Source organism: Chinchilla lanigera, unplaced genomic scaffold, assembly GCF_000276665.1.
Source record: "Chinchilla lanigera isolate Chin_1 unplaced genomic scaffold, ChiLan1.0 scaffold00048, whole genome shotgun sequence".
In the NCBI taxonomy this organism is placed as follows: Eukaryota; Metazoa; Chordata; class Mammalia; order Rodentia; family Chinchillidae; genus Chinchilla; species Chinchilla lanigera.
In genome coordinates, this window is record NW_004955449.1 from 13767602 (window position 1) to 13788069 (window position 20468).

Below are 20468 nucleotides of genomic sequence, written 5' to 3' on the forward strand. Positions count from 1 at the left end.
ATTCTTTCAAAGAACCAACTCTTTAATTCATTAATTCTTTGTATTTTTTTTTAGTCTCCATTGCGTTAATTTCTGCTCTGAGCTTTATAATTTCCTGCTTTCTTTGGGCTTTGGGTTTGGTTTGCTCTTCTTTTTCTAGAATCTTGATGTGCAGCATAAGATTGTTCATCTGTGCTTGTTCTGTTTTCCTTAAGTGGGAGTTTACAGTTCCCTCTGAGAACTGCTTTCATTGCATCCCACAGGTTCCTGTAGGTTGTATGTACATTTTTGTTTGATTGTAAATAGGGTTTAATCTTTACTTTGATTTCAGCTGTGACCCATTGGCTGTTCAGGAGGATGTTATTTAATTTCCAACTGTGTATGGAGGTTTTGTGTTTTCTTTTGTCATTAATTTCCAATTTCACTGCACTATGGTCTGATAGTATACATGGGATAATTTCAATTCCTTTGCATTTGCTTAAACATGTTCTACATACTAGTACATGGTCTATTGTAGAGAACATCCCATGTGCAGCTGAGAAGAATGTGTATTCTGATGCTGTTGGGTGGAACATTCTGTAAAGATCTACAAAAGTCCATATGTTCACACAATTCTGTTATTCCTTTCCCAATTTTTTGTCTAGTTGGCCTATCTCTTTGTGACAATGGTGTGTGAAAGTCCATTGTTATGATTATGTTGCTACTTATTTCATTCTTCATGTCTGTTAGAATTTGTCTTATATAGGTGGGTGATCCTGTATTTGGTGCACAGATGTTTATGATTGTTATCTCTTCCTCTTGAAGCTTCCCTCTCACAAATATGTAGTGACCTTCTTTATCTCTTTTGATTGTTCTTGGTTTGAAGTTCACATTATCTGCAAACAGAATAGCTACACCCGCCTTTTTCTGGGTTCCTGTCGCATGGAGTATTGTTTTCCATCCTTTAATTTTCAGTCTGTGAATTTCCTTTTGAATTATATGTGTTTCATATATGCAGCATATAGTTGGATTTTGTTTCCTGATCCACTCTGCTAGTGTGCTTCTTTTGGTTGGTGTATTGAGACCATTTACATTGATGGTTATAACTGATATGTACTGGCTTATCTTTGTCGTGGTATTTTCCTGCTGTTGGATCCTCCTTTTTCCCTTTGTTTAATTGCTTGCTCTGCTTGGTGGTTCCTTTTTTGTTGTTGTTCTTGAAGTTGCGGTCTGTTTTATCTGTTTCTAGAATATCTTTTAGTACTCTTTGTAAGATTGGTTTGGCACGCATGAATTCCTTCAGTTGTTCTTTATCATGAAAGTATTTTATTTCTCCATTAAATTTGAAAGATAGTTTTGGTAGGTACATCAGTCTGGGTTGGAAGTTGCTTCCTTTCAGTACCTGAAATACTTCACTCCAAGGAAAGAAATACTTCTTTCCTTGACGGTTTGTGTTGAGAAGTCTGCCGTGATTCTGATAGGCTTTCCGTTATAGGTGATCTGTTTCTTTTCTCTAACAGCTTTTAATATTCTGATCTTTTGTTGAGTTTTTGAGATCTTGATTTCTATATGTCTGGGTGTATATTTATTTTGGTTAAGATTAATTGGAATTCTATATGCTTCACTTAACTATATGTCTGCTTCTTTTTCCATTCCTGGGAAATTTTCTGCTATTATTTCTGCAAACAGTCTTTTTGTGTCATTTGTGTTGACACCTGCCGTTTCATTAATACCTATTAATCTGACATTGTTGTTCTTTGCTGTGTCTTGCATTTATTGAACTGTTATTTCCTGGTTCCTTGTTGTTTTTAAGAGATCCTTCCTTTCAGGTTCACTAGTGGTAATGCTGTCTTCAAGGTCTGAGTCTATCTTCAGCTTCTTTCAGGTGGTTTTGCCAGCTTTCAATGAAATTTTTAATTTTCTGGATACCTGGCTATATTTGAATCTGTTTCGTACCTTCTAGTTCTTTTCTATATTGTTCACTCAAGGTTTCCATGAGTTGTCTCTGCTCTTCTATTTTCTTCTCAGTGTCATCTTTGGATATGCTGAACATTTCTTTCATTATTGTTGTCATTTCTTTTTTCCACCTGAGACATTATTTCTGATCTGATGTCTTGTATGGCCTGATGGAGTTGTTTCTTTACTCCAGTTGCTATCATTTCAGAAATTTCAGGTTTATGCCTTGCAGGCTGTTCTGTGTTGATGTCTCCTGGACTTGTTTTGGGTGGTGTGGAGGTCTGAGATTGCATTTTGCTCCTTCATTTTGTCATTTTTGAAGATCCAGAGGCTCCCTGGAGTGCAGCCTCACTGTCCTGATTGTGTATGAGTGGCAGGGCAAGAATCTGAAGATCCCCAGTGCTCAGTGTAGCTCCTGTGCTGTTGAGTGGTGGCAAGGTGGGGTCCCAGATGCTCCCAATCTTTCTTGCATTCAGTTAGCTCCCAGGAGTGTGTGGGAAGGGCGGGAGAGGCTCACCAGCGTTCCTGAGACTGTCTGGGGTTCAGCCTAGCTTCAACAAGAGTAGGGGGGATGCAGGTCATGTTCACCAAGGCTTCTGATATTGCCCAGGACAGAACCTTCTTCCCACATTGGAAAGCGAGGAGTGAGGGTGAACTCCCCAAGGCCACTGACTCTGTCCAGGTTTCAGCTGAGCTCCCGAGGGGGTGTGAGTTGTTCTGGCAGTGACCACCAGAAGTTGTCCAGGGATCCTCATGCCTCACACCCCAGTGGAGGAGGCACCAGAGTGGCTCACCGGGTTCCTAAAGGTGTCTGACGTTCTGCCCAGCCCCAGCAGACACACTATGGGCGTGGCACCAGAGGGTGCCCGAGGTTTCACCTTCCTTGCATGCTGGTCAGGGAGGCAAAACCATGACTCACTGGGTTTCCTGAAGGTGTCCAGGGTTCAGCCCAGCCCAGCAGACACACTATGTGTGTGGCGGGTAGCCACCGAGGCACCAGAGGGTGCCCGAGGTTTCACCTGCCATGCATGCTGGTCAGGGAAGCAAAGCCATGACTCCAGCTTTTTAGAATGTTTAAATCTATTTACTTTCTTTTTTTCACCTCATTGTTTTTAGGTTACATAGTCCATTGTGCAAATGTTACATAAATGTATGCCTATATTTTCATATAGTTTTGTGTCATATGTTGTTTTTTTTCCTGATTCGTGAACACTTAACCTTTTTCCTGACCCTAGCCACTTGTTCTAGCATCATTTATTGCATGCTTGTATTTGTTAAAGACAATGTAAGATGCCTATTTTATCACCTATAAAGACAGAATATGTATATATGTGTGTGAGATACATACAGTCTTGTTCTGTATAATGACATTTCAGTGTCACATCACTTGTACAAGTGATACTATAAGATTATAATGGAACTCACTACATATATGTTTGTGGTGATATTTGTGTAAACAAACCTACTATGCTCCCAATCATATAAAGGTATAGCACATACAATTACACAGTACACAATACTTGATAACAAATGATTATACATATGTTACTAGTTTGTGTATTTACTATACATATTATTTATTTGTCTAATTGACATGTTTGTGGTATATAGTAATTTCATTTGTTTTGGGAAATATATATATATAGATATCACAGTTTGTGATATCTATGTCTAGATAGATAGATAGATAGATAGATAGATAATCACATTTTGATCATTTTTGGTATTGTTTCTCTTATGTGTACTTTTCCCTTGGTCCCTTCCTTGTCTCCAAGAAGTTTATATTCCTGATTCCTACCATTTCTCCATTTTATATCTTTAATCTATTTATAGTTTGGGTTTCTTGTATAAGAGATACTGTGCGATAACTAACCTTTTGTATTTGATGTATTTCCCTTAACACTGTGGTCTCAAATTCCATCCATTTTTCAATGACTCAATTTATTTGACTCAAATGACTCAAATTTATCCTTCTCTAAGGCTGAATGATATTCCATTGTATAATTATATCACATTTTCTTCATTTGTTTATTGTTGGGCATCTAGGCTTCTTCAATAGTTTGGTAATTGTGAATTGTGTCCCTAAAAACACCTGTATGCATGTATCCCTATAATGTTGTGGCTTTCTTCTTTTAGGAAAATATTCAGAAGAGGGATAGCTGGATCAAATGGAATTTCAAGTTTTAGTTTTTTTTAGGGATCTCCATATTAATTCCAGTAATGATTGTACTAGTTTACATTGCCACCCACAGTGTAGAAGAGTTGTTTCCTACCTCCTCACCAGCATTTGTTTTTATTCTGTGTTCTTGATGATAGCCATTCTTACTGGGGTAAGATGGAAGCTCATTGTTTTTATTTGCATCTCCCTAAAAAGATGTTGAACATTTTCTCATGTATTTATTTCCGTTCATGTTTCTTCTTTTGACAAGTGCCTATTCATTGCATGAATGGGTACTGGACTTTGTCAAAATTTTTTTCTGATCTATTGAGATAATCATATGATTTTTGTCCTTGGCTCTGTTAAAATGGGTTATTACATTTATTGATTTACATATGTTGAACTACCCCTGCATCCTTGGGATGAATCCCACTTGGTCATGGTGCATAATCTTCTTGATGTTTTGCTGCATTCTGTTCACCAGTATCTTACTGAGAATTTTTGCATCTAAATTCATTAGGGAGATAGACCTGTAATTCTCTTTCTTAGTTGGGTCTTTCTCCAGTTTTGGTATCATTGTAATTCTTGCTTCCAGGAATGAATTTGGGAGTATTGCTGCCCTTTCAATTTCACTTAAAGAGTTTGAGAAGTAGTGGTATTACATTGTCTCTAAATTTCTTGTAGAATTCAGCAGTGAATCCATCAGAGCCTAGGCTTTTTTTCTTGGTATGTTTTTAATTACATCTTTGATTTCTTTGATTGTTATTGGTTTATTTAAGATTTTTATATCTTCTTGGTTCAGCTTTGGTAATTGATATGTATCTAGATATCTGTCCATTTCTTCTGCATTTTTCATCTTATTAGAATATCAGTTTTCAGGGGCTGGGGATTTAGCTCAGCAGCACAGCGCCTGCCTGGCAAGCGCGACGTCATGAGTTCAATTCCCAGTACAGAAAAAAACTAAAAAAAGAAACTAAATAGAATATCAGTTTTCAAAGTAGGTATAGATGATCTGGATTTCTGCAGGGTTCATTGTGACTTCAACCTTTTCATTCCTAATTGTGAGGATTTGAGTCTTTTCTTTCCTTTTTTTCATAAGATTGGATAAGGGTTTGTTGATTTTATTTAATCTTTCAAAAAAACCAACTCTTTGATTCATTCTTTGTAGTGTTTTTTTAGTCTTTAATGCATTGATTTATGCTCTGATCTTTATCATTTCCTCCCTCCAACAAGCTTTTGGCTTAGCCTGCTCTTCTTTTTCTAGAAGTTTGAGATTCACCATTAAGTTGTTTATTTATATTTCCTCTGATTTCCTGATAGGGGTATTCACTGCTGTAAATTTCCCTCTTAGGACTGCTTTCATTGTGTCCCATAAGTTCCAGTATGTTGTATTGCCATTTTTATTTAATTGTAGAAATTGTCTATGAATTTCTCTTTGAATTAAATGTGTTTCTTGTATGCAGCATGTTGTTGGATCTTGCTTCTTGATCCATTCTGCCAGTCTTTGTGTTTTGATTAGTGAATTGAGACCATTAGCATTGATGGTTATAACTGATGTGTATTGACTTATCCTTGTTATTTTCCTGTTCTTGGTTCCCCACTTTTCCCCCTCCCTCTGTTTGTTTGCCTTGCCTGGTGGATTTGTTCTGTTGGGGTTCATGGAGTTGTACTTCTTGTTATCTCTTTCTAGAATGTCCTTCAAAACGTTTTGGAGTGCTGGTTTGGTGGTCATAAATTTGCTCAGCTGTTCTTTGTCATGGAAGTATCTTAATTCTCCATCAGTTTTGAAAGATAGTTTTGTGGAATGCATCAACCTGGACTGAAGGTGGTTTTCCTTTAGGACTTGAAATATTTCACTCCAAGCTCTCCTTGACTTGAGGGTTTGTTCTAAGAAGTCACCTGTGATTCTGATAAGCTTGCCTTTATAGGTGATTCATTTCTCTCCCATAACAGCTTTTAAGATTCTAATCTTGTGTTGAATTTCTCAAATCTTGACTATGATATGCCTGGCTATAGATTTTTTTTTTATCATGGCTCATTTGAGTTCTATATGCCTCGCTTATCTGTATATCAAATTCTTTTTCTCTACTAGGTAAGTTTTCTGCCATGATGTCTGTGAACAGTTTTTTTTAACATCATTTGTGCTATCTCCTGCTTTTTCATTGACTCCTATCAATCTTATTATTTTTCTTTGCCTCATCTAGGAGGTAATTTCTCAGATATTATTTCTGATTTGATTTTTTTTCTAGAGCCTCATTCAGTTGCTTTGTTTTTAATCACTTCAGAGAGACCAGGTGGGTAGCTCTCTGGTTGCTTACGTCATTGCCCCCTGGGTTTGCCTTTGGTGAACTGGATGTCTGGGTTTACATCTTGTTTAAGTGTCTTCTCATTTTTTCTTTTTTTTTAGTTTAATTCCTGGGGTGATGCTTATAAATAGCCTGTGGTGGTTTGCTTTATTACTGGTATTTAAAACCCTTAGGAAATGACTACTTGTCTAACGTATCTTTTAGATGTAGCTGGTTTTGGGGTTTTGAGTCTGTTGCAAGATCCTACTTCTTCCATCTGTTGGGGATGAGAAGTTGCTGCCTATTTGTCCCAGCCCCTGGTTCTTTGGCACTGTGCCACAGTATTTTCTGTGACCCTTAGTCAATCTCAGTCTTGGAATACCAGGAAGAACAGCTGTATAGAATAATTATGTCATTTTTGGCAATAGTGGTACCATCAGCAATGACAATACCCTAGAAAATGACAAATGGAGCTAACCATTAATTTGCCACTTTTAACCATATAAATTAGATTTGTGGTTAAACAACAAAATCTAAAACAAACCAGAAAATTATATGCAATATAGAAGTCCTTCATATGTCAATTTTCCTGCAGGAGTTAAAATTTAAAATGAGTTAGGGAGATAATAGAGAAGTGGAAGAAGAGGAAGAGACTAGCAGTAAGACTGGAGGACAAAAGGGAATCATGCTTACTTTTGGGAACTTGTGCAGAAGACTAGAGGGAAAGAGAGAAGGAAGAGATAAAAAGAACAGAACAGAACCAAACCACAAAGAGTCTAGAAACCACATTCACACTCATATAAAAACAAGATCAAATCATGAAGAAGAAAAAAGCAAAAACAAAAACCATAAAACAAAAACAAAACCACAAAAGAAACAAAACAGAGAGAGAGAGAAAAAAAAGAAAAAGTCCACTTCTGGGTATGTCTCTGCTGTAACTCGTAGACAACGTGTGGAGACAGAGTCTTGATCTGTGTTGATTTATCCCAGCAAGCCAGCAGTAGCTTTATGAGAGGGTAGTGCATAATCTCAGTGAGCCTGCACCTTTTGACCATGACCAGACTCATTTAGCCTGCAGCTATCGGAGCACCTTCTGCAAGCTGAGCCCAGTTGGGTGCTGCTAGATGGAATCTGCAGCTTCTCTGAGTTCTGAGCTCAGCTGGTCCCTCTGCATAATGGCTCCCATACAATTGCTGGTTTGCATGGGAAGACTGAGCCCTCAGCACTCACCACCAGCTAGCACAGTCCTTCATGTCCGATGCTCCCCTCCACTGCTGCATCTCTCCATGGAGGCCTTTGGGGTCACCAGCAGTCACTGTGTGTGTCCACAGGTTTGAACTGCTCTTCTCACATAGTGAGTCCGATCTCAAGGAGAAGGCACCCCCAGCTACCTCCTTCTTCACTGAAGTTTCTCTCTTCACTGTCTACTGCACATGGAGAGCCAGTTTATCAAGCACCATTTGTGAAAGAGGCTATCCTTAATCCAGCATTTGTTTTTAGCCCCTTTGTCAAATAGCTAAACGTATATGGGATTGTTTCTGTGTCTTTTATTCTGTTCCACTGGTCTGTGTCTATTTTTTGTGTCAGTACTGTGCTGCTTTTGTTACTATAGCTTCTTGGTTTAACTTAAAGTCTGAGATTATGATGCTTCCCATGTTGCTTTTCTTATTCAGTATTGCTTTGGTCCTTCTTGGTATCTTCTGGTTCCATATAAATTTTAAGATTGTTGCGTCTAGTTTTGTGAATAATGTTGAAATTTTAGTAGGAATTGAATGAAATCTATAGATCACTTTTGATAATAGAGCCATTTTAGCAATATTAACTGTGCCTACTCAGGAATAGGAAATGTTGCTCCATTTTCTAACATCCCCTTAAGTCTCTTTCTTCAGAGTACTAAAATTTTCATTATATGTGTCTTCCCTTTGCTTGATTAGGTTGATTCCTAAGTATCTATCTTTTTTGAAGGTATGGTAAATGGAATCAGTTTCCTGATAACTTTCCCACTGAGTTCATTATTGGTGTACAGAAACACTATTGATTTTTGTGCACTGATTTTGTTTCTTGCCACTTTCCACAGCTTATTAGCTCTAAGAGTTTTCTGGTGGAGTTTTTTGGGTCTTCTATCTAAATGTTCACATCACCTATGTATAAAGATCCTATGACTCTTTTACACTTGTATCCCTTTTACTTCTTTCTCTTGCCTGATTGCTCTAACATTGAAGGGCAATATTGAAGATGACTGGGGAGAGTGGATATCTTTGGCTTACTCATGATTTCAGAGGGAATGCTTTCAGGTTTTCCCTTATTACCATGATGTTGGCTATGGACTTGTCATAAACTGCTTATACTAGCTTAAGGTAAGGTTGTTCTATACTTATTTTCTTCAGGGTTTTTATTATGAAAGGATATTGGATTTTGTCAAAGGCTTTTTCTGCATCTTTTGAGATGATCATATGATTTTTATCCTTAATTCTATTTATAAAGTGTATTGCATTTATTGACTTCTATAGATTGTACCATCCTTGCATCCTTGGAATGAAGCTGACTTGAGTGTGATATATAAACTTTTTACTGATTTGTTGCATTCTGTTTGCAGTATCTTGTTGAGGATATTTGCACCTATGTTTGTTAAAGAGATTGGCTCACAGTTTTCCTTTTTTGTTGAGCCCTTGTCCAGTTTTACTATTATGGTTATATTGGCTTCATGCAATGAGTTTGGCAGTCTTCCTCCCTTTCAATTCATTGAAAAATTTGAGGAGTACTGACATTAGTTCTTCTCTGAAGTGTGGTAAAATCTAACAGTGAATCTATGGGGTCATGGGCTTTTTTTACTTGGAAGATTTTTTATTACTGCTTCAATTTCATTGCCTGTTATTGGTCTGCACAGGTTTTTTATATCTTGTTCAATTTTGTTATGTCATATGTGTGCAGGAATTTATCCATTATTTTCTAGATTTCTCCAATTTACTGGAATATAAGTTTTTGGAGTAGTTTCTTATAATCCTCTGAATTTCAATAGTTTCTGTTGTAGTTTCACTTTTTTATTTCTAGTTGCTTAGATGTGGGTCTGTTTTCTTTGTGTTTTTGTTAAGTTTGGCTAAATGTTTATCAAATTTATATATCCTTTCAAAAAACCAGCTATTTGATTCACTGATCTTTTATGGAGTTCTGGTCTCAATTTCATTGATTTATGTTCAGATCTTTATAATCTCTTTCCTTCTACAAGCTTTGGATTTGAATTATTCTTATTTTTCTAGACTCGAGATGCATCATTAGATTATTTGATAATGCTCTATATTTCTAGTGTAGGCATTCACAGCCATAAGTATCCCTCTTAGACCTGCTTTTATTTTGTCCTACAGGTTCTGACAGTGTTGTGTATTTGTCTTCACAGGATCTTATGACTATGAGTTTCATGATTGTGTGTACATATTTGCCTTTCTGTTTAGTTTTTTGATGAAGAGTCCCACTATCACTGTGCACTGATACTCAACTTCCCAAAGTCACCTTTTACTGGAACATGGAATTTTACTTCCTGCACTGAACGCCATTCTGTATCTCTGTGTCAGAAATATTCAGGTATCAATTATTATCTAGATAACCACAGTATTTTATACTATTACATATTTATGATCCTTTTTCACAAAAATCTTATAAATGAATTTATATAAATTTCTAATCAAGTAACTTAAAATTGCAGCACTGGGCATGGTGGGGCATACCTGTAGTCCCAGGACTTGGAAGGCTGAGGAGGAACATTGCTGCAAGTTTGAGGCCACCCTGGGCTACATAGTGAGTTCAAGGCCAGCTGGAACTACATAATGTGACCTTGTCTCAAAAAGCCAAAAAAAAAAAAAAAAAAAAAATCACAGCATGAGTAAATTCATATTGACACTGAGGCTGATTATTTCAAATGGAATGTGACTTTTTAGGTAGAATTGCTATACTTATATATAAAAATTGAATACTTTAAGGAGTGTGTTAGTAGTTCCCTAGGAAGAGTAAGTTATTTTTTTACTTTTTTTCTTTCTACTCTGACATTTTTCAGATTTTAGTCTTTATCTTGGGAAAAAGACAAGAAAAATCTTAATTTTTTTAATGTAGTCTAGTACTGCCAAGTTTAGTACTCATTTTTAAAAAAAGATATGAAGCACTGTAAATGTATCACTGTCTATACCCTATAATCCATATAAAAGTAGAATATATACTTAAAAATAGGAATCTTGAAAAATATACTTTTAAGGGACATTACATCAGTTTTCACTAATCACAGTGAGTTCCTAACAAATGATTAAAAAGACAATTTGTGTCATGTACTAAGAATATTAAGGGCTAGTACATGTATTTCAGGAGAGGTTTTTGTTATTAATCTTTATCCATTTGTCCCACACTTTTTAGTAACTTCCTATTTCAGATAAGTACAGTAAAGCAGGAGTTCAAATATATCCTCTAAGTGACTTTGTACACTTTTCTCATTTTAGTTCTTCCAGATACAAACTTTGTAAAAGGGCACTTTTAGATATCATTCCTGGTAAAACAGTTTAGACGAAGATAGTATTTGGCACCAACCTGAAATGATAATCTTATTGCAGCCTACTTCTGTTTACAGCTTTTCTCCTTCCTAAATCAGAGCAAAATTTTGTTAGAAACCAAATATTTGAGATTATGCATTTTACTTAACATATATAGGAAGACATGCCTAATTCTCCCACGCAAAATCTAAAATAAATAAGTAGGCAAGTAATATCTAAAGCAGATTGGTAACATGAGAAATCTGAACAACTAACCTTTGACTTGCAAGTGTGGGAGTCATTGTTGTTATAATTGTTGTCGTTTTCTTTTACATGCAGAAGTGAAAGACAGACGGACCTTGCAGAATACTTCAGAGACTATAAAATATTTAAATAACCTGTACAAAATAATCCCAAAGACACTGACGTGGTACAATGCGCAAAGGGAGTGTAGAAAAGAGAACATGCGCCTGGTGACCATCACCAATCCCTACCAGCAGGCATTCCTCACCGTGCAGGTCGTGCTCTGGAACTCTTCCTTTTGGATTGGACTCTCAAGTCAAGATGTAAGGCTTCCGTCTTAATTGCCAGGGCTGAGTGATGGAATGGGACATTTTCATTGTGCATAGCATCTCTCATAGACTAAAGGAAGCCAAAGATCTTAATTTCATGAATACGGGTCTTTTGTGTCAATTATCTTCCCCAACTGAAAGATCTTGTGTAAGTGAAAAAAAAAAAAAAAAAAAAAGGTTCTAGTGGCCATAAGTACTTGATCACCTCTCTTTATTCTATTCAGCTAGAATCAAGAGCTTTCATATTTCCTCAACCAATGTAAACATGAGAAGGAAAGAATTAAAACCTCAAATGGAGTTGGATGTGTGGCAGTTCTATGGACAATGTTGAAGGGAGCTTTCCATCGCTTTCAAATCAGCAGAGAGAAGTTAGGCTACTCTGAAAAGGGCCTAGAATAGTGTTTCACTTCTCAAGTTCTGCTCCTAAATAGGTGTCTGGAGTACTTCTCATTCATTCCACAGCCCAGCAAAGAATATGCTGTCAGTCTCCCGTGAATTCCCAGCACTCACTTACATGTATGCAGCACAAACAAGAATTGGTATGCAGCTGAGCTTAAGCTGTAATCAAATGCAGGAACTGTTTTTTTTTTTTCCTTTTTTGAGAAAGCTGTCAGGAATCTTTTTTCATTTTTTGAAAAAGCTGTCATATTCTTAGCATTGTAAGCAGTTTTGCCTCTCTTTTCAACCCTGGTATGTATCTCCCAACATACCAAAACAGGTCTAGCACTATATGGAGAAAATATGGTTGAAAATAGTTTAGTCTAGTACAAACCCAGAATAAAACTAAACAATGGATGGAAAAAAAACCACAAAATTTTCAGAAGCTCACTTAAAAGTAGCATTCAGAATTGGTTTGAAGAGTAATCTCTCTGGGGCTCTGAGTCGCTAAAACTCGTCCCCAGATCAAGCCAGGTGTCCTGAGAACCGCTCTTCCAGCCCTCACAGCATCCACTCTCGCACAGCGTGCCTTTTCCTGGCTTTCGGGGCCGCGTTTGGAAACCTCTTGTTGTGTCTGTTGTGAGGGTAGCAGGAAGTTGTTACACTTCCTTGTTTTGATCAAGAAATGTCTCTTGAAAGAAAAGCAGTATTGTCACTGTAGAAAAACTGTAAATTAGAAGAAGTAAAAATGGTAAATTGGAAGAAGAAAAAGAAGTCACTTTGATTAAAGTCATTGTTTAGTGGGAAGTCATTGTTATTCAAGTAACTAAATACAAATGTGGTTTAAGGACTTTGGTATATAACCTTAAATTTATTTTTCTTTGTGCACATATTTATTTTTAAAACAATTGGAATCATACTGTTTGTATCCTCTTCCTCTCACTTAATGATAGTGGTCTGTTTTCTTATTCTATTATCTGTTTTTTTCTTTTCTTTTTACCCTTCATTTTAACATCTTTTGTCTAGCTATTTATTATATATCTTTCTAAGGTACCCTAAATCTTTGTGTGTTTTTTTGTTTTGTTTTTTTTTTTTTTGGTTTTTCTCCGGTACCGGGAACCGAACTCACGACCTTGCACTTGCCAGGCAGGCGCTTTTGCTGCTGAGCTAAATCCCCAGCCCCTACCCTAAATCTTTGGATCATGACAGAATATTAATAAATAGCATTTTACTTTGAAAACAGTGGGAAAATATTGAAAGATTTTAAACAATAAGAAATAGTGAGAATGCAGAACTTTTCCTTAAGTAAAACGAAGCTGAGTTAAGGTTTGGGAGGAAGCAGGCAGTCTAGAGATGGAGAGATCAGTTATTTTGTATAAATTCATGCAGGCATTGGCACTGGCCTGAAATAAGGCCTGTCTACAGTGTCTGAAGTAGCAGTTCTGGGCTGTATGAAGTCCAGACTATGGCCATAGCAGTGGGTCTTTACATTAAGATGTACCCAAGTCAATGGCAGAGCCAGACATCAGGACATCTTAGTGAATATCAGAAAAAAAGCAAAGGCCTAAGTTCTCAGTGAATATCTGCAAGAGGCAAAGACTCTGGAAGTTAGCAGTGATAAAATGGGCATAAAACACAAGGGAAAACTGACGAAAATAAAAGTATCCACTATCCCCTTCTTGTAGCTTGTTGGTGCCTGAAGATGGAAAAACAAACAGCCCTCCCTTGTGGGTACTGAAAAGGTGTTATTCCTTTGGAAAAGCCATATTTGAACTAAGGTCAACGAAAGCCAAGAATTCAATAAAGAGATATTTTAGAGTCTTAGTAAAGATACTGAGGATATGGAAGGATTTATCAGCAATGGAATGGCAGTTCCAAAGGCCCGGGGACAGGAACTGGTGGCGAGTACAGCATAAGAACAGGAATCCAGACCAGAACAGATCATACTGTAGCAAAACTCATACCTCCAGAGGCCCACAGCTGAGGCCACAATGGCTTAGGTATTAATTCACACACATTTACAACTGGAACTAGAATGGTTCAGGATAAAACAGCTAGTGCTGTTTGCTGATTATGCTTCCCTAAAGAGCCTATGTGTGGCCTTTTGCCAGATGCAGTATTCCCAATAAACGAGTGATGCAGATTTCCTTGGTGCTCAGGGAAGTTTAGCTCAGCGGTTCCACTACGCGAGAACTGGTTCCACTCCGCGAGAACTGGTTCCACTCCGCGAGAACTGGTTATATAAGGCTTTCTGGTGGCACCGTGGGCAAGTTCAGACAAGCCTGTACTCTGTAACTTATCCCCTGGACTTCTTTGCTTACTCTGTAAATTCTAACTCAAGATAGAGGGGTGAGGAAGCCCTTACTAGAGAAAAGACATGTTCACTCACTTCTAGGGGTTAGGGGTGGCAGTCAGTGGTAGAGTGCTTCCTAGCAGGTAGGAGACCCTAAATTCAATCCTCAGCACTGCCAAAATGAACAAACCAACAAACAGAAAATGTTTTTGCCAGGTGCAGAGATGGAGTACCTGTAATTCCAGCTATTTGGGAGGCTGAGGTGGCAGGATCACTCAAACCCAGAAATTCGAGGCTACCTTGGGTCACATAGTGAGACCCTGTCTCAAACAACAGCATAGATATTTGTAGTATATAATGAGATATAGCAAAGGAGGACGCTTCCTCCCAAAGACAAACGTCAAAACAGAGGCAGGTTTTGCCACAGGGCCTTAGGAGTTAAGAAGGGAATTAACATTTACATAGCTCTGTGTGCCAGCTAGCCACTGGGTTGTTTTACACAAAACCGTCATTGTGCCACGCTCCTTAATAGATGAGGGAATGGAAACTTGAAAAGTACTCATGGGTCAAAAGCAAGTACGCAACTGCACCAGGATAAAACCAGATACCCTTGGCTCTGAAGCCCATGTTCTTTCCACTACTCCATGGTTTTTCCGGTGTTTTCTGTTTTCCAACAACCAATACATCATTTCCAGTGGTGTATGAGGCAGCAAAGCCCAAGGTTAGAACACAGACTCCAGAGACTGATGGCCTGGGTGAGAGTCCCAGAACTGCAGTTTATGTTCTGTGTGATTTGCATGTGTTACAAACCTTTACCTTCCTCATGTGTAAACTTGAGATAGTCATAGAACCTCTCTCATATGGTTGCTATGAGGATTAAACAAGTCAATATTCATAGAGCACTTAAAACATTACCTAACATGTAGTGTTATGCATGTCTGTTAAATATAAAGTAAAATCAAAAGTCATTAGGTTGACCATATGTGTCAAAATAATAAAAAGGGGATAACACATATATCACCACTTGAGACGTATTTCTATTCCTTACAGGATGAACGCAACTTTGGTTGGTCAGATGGGAAACGTCTTCATTTTAGTCGCTGGGCTGAAAATAGCAAACAACTTGAGGACTGTGTGATACTAGACACCGATGGATTCTGGAAAACAGCAGATTGCAATGATAATCAACCGGGTGCTATTTGCTACTATCCAGGAAGTATGTGAATTTCAATTATTTTAATTCTTATCGGTCTCATAAGAATTTTAGGTCAGTGGTTTTGTAAAATCTGGTTTTATAATTAATTATGAAGTTATAACCATGTTCTTTTTATAAGAAAATTTGTTGCAAAAATTAGTACTCAAATATAATTGCTTAAGAATTTTATCATTAATTTTTATTTTAGACATGTTTACCTGTTTATATCAGCTGACAACATTGACTTTTTCTTTTTTTTTTCCTTTTTTTTTTTTTTTTTGGTTTTTCTCCGGTACCGGGAACCGAACTCACGACCTTGTGCTTGCCAGACAGGCACTTTGCCGCTGAGCTAAATCCCCAGCCCCAACACTGACTTTTTCATTTTTTTATTTTGATTTTTATTGGTACATATTTGCAGTGCCTAATGTTTACAATGCTTGTATGGTGTTGGTACGTGAATATAACACATCTTAATTCCTATTTTCATCCCCTCCCTCCTGTCCCTCTGTCTCTTGATCCCCTTCCCATTTGAAAAAGATCGTCTCCCTGCTTCATATCATGTATCTTTACCTTTGCTTTTTATTTATAATTTGCCTGTCTCATATAAGAGAAACCATGTGATATATAAGCTTGTGTGTCTGATTCATTTCACTTAATATGGTCTCAGGTGCATCCATTTTCCTACAGATGACTCAAGTGTGTCTTGCTTTAGGTAGAGCAGTACCCAACTGTATATCAGTAGCACATTTTTTTCTTTGTTAGTACACATTCGTGGTACATAATGATTACATTTATTATGGGGAGTTTGTACATGTGCTTAACAATCTTAACTATTTTTATCCCCTTTCCTTCTCCTCCCTCCTTCCTACCTCCAGCTCTTGTTCCCTTTCCCATTTGCAAAAACTATTTCCATTTTACTTCAACTTTTTTTTAAAACTCCCTTTTCTCTTCCTCTTTCCCCTGCTCCTTCCATCTCTTGTGCTCCTTTCCATTTGAAAAAGATCTCACTATTTCCATTTACCTTATATTTTGCTCTTTATTTATACTGTGGGTTTCTTATTGATTGGCATTTAAAGTCCCATTGTGACTCAGCCTCATTTTACATATACATTGTATCTATACTGTCTCAGAAAACTTACTTTTGTGGGAATTCTTTCATAATTCTTAATATGAACAGCTAACATGATTTTCATGAGCCTCTATAAAAATTCAGTTTGCTGCAAGTTATAGCAACAGCCTTAACTTAGTTTAAACCAACAGGGAAATTTAGAACTGCCCAAGTGGAGATAGCGTTAAGCTTCCTGAGGAATGGAAACTAGGGCCCATACATGCACCCTTTCACCTGTTGTGTCTGTTTTTGTGTGTCTGAACCCTGTTCTTTATATGATTCCTGCTTCTCTCTGCACATAGTATAACATGGCGGCTCTGCAACTTTTACTTATGCTATTACTGGAGATGAGTTAATGATTTCTGAATTCCACTTTTCCCATTTTTAGACTCTGAGTCTTCCCATTTTTAGACCTGACAACCTGAGTCAGGTATGCAATCTCTAGCTCAATCAAAGGAAGGTGGTGTTCAACGATCAGGGGCCCATGTTTGTGGGTTTGTGGTGAAGAGAACACACTACTTCACCAACAAAGGGATTGGTTGTGTGGTAGGGGAGATACTGCATGATCTTTAGAGCTACCATATTAACTTAGTTTGATTTATTTTGAGTAGGACATATCTATATTGTATCATCTTGAATGTACAGCCGTTTTATAAAATGAAAAGATTTTCCAGCGGCCACATTATAAATGATATTTCTGTTTGATTTGGTTAAAGTAATGATTTAGAACATCAAGTATTTCATTAAAATGTTCCTTTAAAATTAGATATGTTAGTAAGAAGAACTTTGAAAATAAATTCTTAAAGTTATAGTTAGGTGCCTGTTATTAGTAGGTTTGTATCGTTTCTCTGAGGTGGCCCCTTCCACTTGACATTTGATAATGCATGAAAGCGGAAACTGCATTTAACCTAAAAGCACCTCCTTTTTTACATTTTTCTACTCCACGGTTGGGCTAAGAAAATGGTAATAAATAATTTCCTTCCTGTAAAAAGTGAGCTTTCTTTGTGCTATATTTGAGCATAAACAGAGAAGAAGCATTAGCAGGCTATTATCTCTAGGCTTCTTGAATATTTCCTACAATTTCAGGCTAATGACTATAAACAGGAGTTAACATTATATCTCAAATTAGAATTCTCAACATCAACTCCTTTTCTAGATGAGACTGACGTTAAACCAGTTGACAGAGTTAAATGCCCATCTCCTGTTCTGAATACCCCATGGATACCATTTCAGAACTCTTGCTACAATTTCATGTTGACAAAGAATAGCCATGTAGCAGTGACACAAGATGAAGTTCATTCCCAATGCCAGAAAATGAGTAAGTACATTCTACTGTCATCATGTATTGAGTCCCACTAATTCTTTTTAAAAGTCACATGTGTTATAAATAGTTCCACTTAGTACTAATAACTGAATCTCAAAAGTATTTAGCTCTACATGATCAATTACGGTGTATTAAAATACGTAATTTGTTAAAATGGAAGTATGTAACTTCTTTACTCACCCAGTTGAGAATTAATCCATCATCTTGTGTGTAAATAATTTGGGTTCTTCTTTAAATGGAAAAGAAATTACATTAAAAAGCAGAGAAGTGGACATTAAACAAGGTAAATTTAAGGTCAAAGTAAAAATTGGTCAGCTTGAGTAGTTTACACAGCAGCCATGCTTACAAGAAGTACACATTTCATATTTTCAGCTCTCAAGACTCAGGAGGTATTTCCAGTGAAATCCACTGAGTATTTGTAACTTTTCAACAGTGGAACTAATGGAACTGTGAACTTGTGGAAAGTTCCTACACAAAGCATCAAACCATTATTCCCTAAAGTGTGTTCTGTACTTTAAGAAATACTAGCATATATAAACTAGTTGAACTTTGTTTAAACCATTGTTTGCAAACATTTTAACCATGCAGACCTTTTGTGAGAAACCTCCATGTTTAAAAACTTATTTTGAGAAATACTAAACTTGTTTCACCCTAATAGTGAACTCTAAGGAAAAGGAAGCTGTGTCTTAGAGCTCACCCAAGAGGTTTCTTTAATTACAGAAAAGTCTTTGATGGTGTCATTAATACAGGTGGATTTATGCCACCTGACAGTGAACTTTAAATGGGGAAAGTAAGGTGAATTTATGTTTTAAATTGTCTACTTAGCTACTACTTTTCCACTACACTGTAAGGCCAAATTTAACATCAAAATGTTAATAACTTAATTTGTACAATAAAATAGTTTAAATTTACATGTTTATTTTTCCATTAGTAAGTTTTAAAGGCTATTAAACTAGGAGAAAACTTTCTAAATTTTATAGACAAAATAAAGCTTTCTGCATAAGTAATTATTAAAATTATTGACTATTTAACAGATTCAAGATCACATATTCTGAATATTCGAGATGAAAAAGAGAATGAGTTTGTTCTTGAACAACTTCTGCACTTCAACTATATGGCTTCATGGGTCATGTTAGGGATAATTTATGAAAGTAAGTTGTAAATATGTCAGTGTTCTCTGTCTTATTATTACTTCACTGTAACCTATTTATCAAGCTACAAAAGTATGGCTCTTCAAAGTATATCAGTATACAAAAGTATAATCATTTAGGGGCTGAGAGTGTAGCTCAGTGGGAGAGCACTTGTCTGGCACTTCTGAAGCCCTGGGTTCAATCCCCATCACTGCGAAAGAAAAAAAATTACAGTCATGTAATTAACTTATATCCATACAATATGGTTTTTTGTTCCTCTGCCAATGTCATTTTTATACTTTTCCCAGCAACCTTAGAGTTAAATGGAGAAAAATAATTTACTTTCCCCATTTTTCCTTGTAGCAACTTGAGATTAACTGAAACAACCACACTCCCATATAAATCTCCAATACTTACTTTACATCCTTACTATGTGGGATGAATGAGAACAGAATCACTTTCTATTAACATTGCACCTAAGGGTTTATAACCTGGTCTTGAGGTATGCTTATGGTAAGCAACATAAAATGAGACTCCTGGTCTGATAATGGGATATGAAATTTGAACTAATTGCAACAAACACAAAATATCATTGATATAATTTCTTTTTGAGACAGGTTCTCACCATCTAGTTCTGGCTAGCCTTGAACTCACTTTGTAGCTCAGCTTGAATTTATGTTGAACCTTCCCCCTCAGCCTTCCAGATGCTGGGATTATAGGTGTGTGCCACCATGTCTAGCAATATAAAAATTTTTTAAATGCCAAGTCTGACATGAGGTGGGGGAAAGGACATACTCAGAGATGTCAGGATAATTGTGGAAATTTTGAAATTAAGAAAAAAAATCTGACATGAAAGGCATTTCATATGTTGATGGGCATAAATCATGAAAAACATACATTTTCCTATAAATGAGCTTAATAAGGGAAACTAGACAATGAGCCAGAGGTAGAGTAGGAAGGAAACTAAATTACTGTACTCAAATCTGACCATTTTAGAAAACAGGCTTTTTATTTGCTATCTAACCTGTTTTTTATGATTGCCTGTTGTCCCTATGTTTATTGCTTGCAGATGAGTTTGTGAAGATTAAGCTATTAAGCAATAGATAAGAGTTGGCTTCCCACTTAAAGATAAATTCATTATGGTAGGACTTAGCCTGAGTTTTCTTCTTCCATTGCACTAAATTAGGAGTAGAGGGAAAAATGGATAGAAACTAGATGGAAAGGTGTTAGGCTTACCTGACAGTGACTGAAGAAACAATGATCTTGTATTGAGCGGTCTAGAACAAAGTCAGGATGTCGACTTAAATGGTACCCTCTGATATACTTCATAGTTAGCAGAAACAAAATGTTTTCTGTATTCCAAAAAAGCATTTTCAGTGCTCAGTTTGGCAGAATATATATGAAAAAGCATTTTCAGATATGACATCTTTTAAATTTTTTAATAAAATATATAGGTAATAAAAGTTTTACTAAAATATACAGGCATATGAGGAACATGTAGAAGGATGTTTTAAGCAAACAGTGAATCTGGTTTAAATATAATTCCTATTGACTAATTTTACATCCACAAATCACTGTTTTCAGATACTTCAAAATACTT

At 36.6% G+C, this 20468-nt stretch overlaps 1 protein-coding gene and 1 long non-coding RNA gene across 3 annotated transcripts in view; one reads left to right on the forward strand and one right to left on the reverse strand.

Annotated features, from left to right (window-relative positions):
* The window catches only part of LOC102028040 (lymphocyte antigen 75), a gene marked incomplete at its 5' end in the record, with an annotated part of 131097 nt that overhangs the window by 64973 nt on the left and 45656 nt on the right, over positions 1-20468 (forward strand). For both annotated transcript variants that reach the window (XM_013518696.1, XM_013518695.1), the window contains 5 exon segments: positions 9807-9936; positions 11208-11434; positions 15162-15327; positions 17571-17732; positions 18773-18889. In XM_013518696.1, the coding sequence (XP_013374150.1) occupies positions 9807-9936; positions 11208-11434; positions 15162-15327; positions 17571-17732; positions 18773-18889 (802 nt within the window).
* The window catches only part of LOC106149551, a 37798-nt gene continuing 32512 nt past the window's right edge, over positions 15183-20468 (reverse strand). Inside the window, exons 3-5 of the long non-coding RNA XR_001235808.1 lie at positions 20105-20220; positions 17919-17967; positions 15183-15268 (exon numbers count right to left, since the gene is read on the reverse strand). This is a non-coding gene — a long non-coding RNA (uncharacterized LOC106149551). The remainder of the gene's footprint in view (positions 15269-17918; positions 17968-20104; positions 20221-20468) is intronic.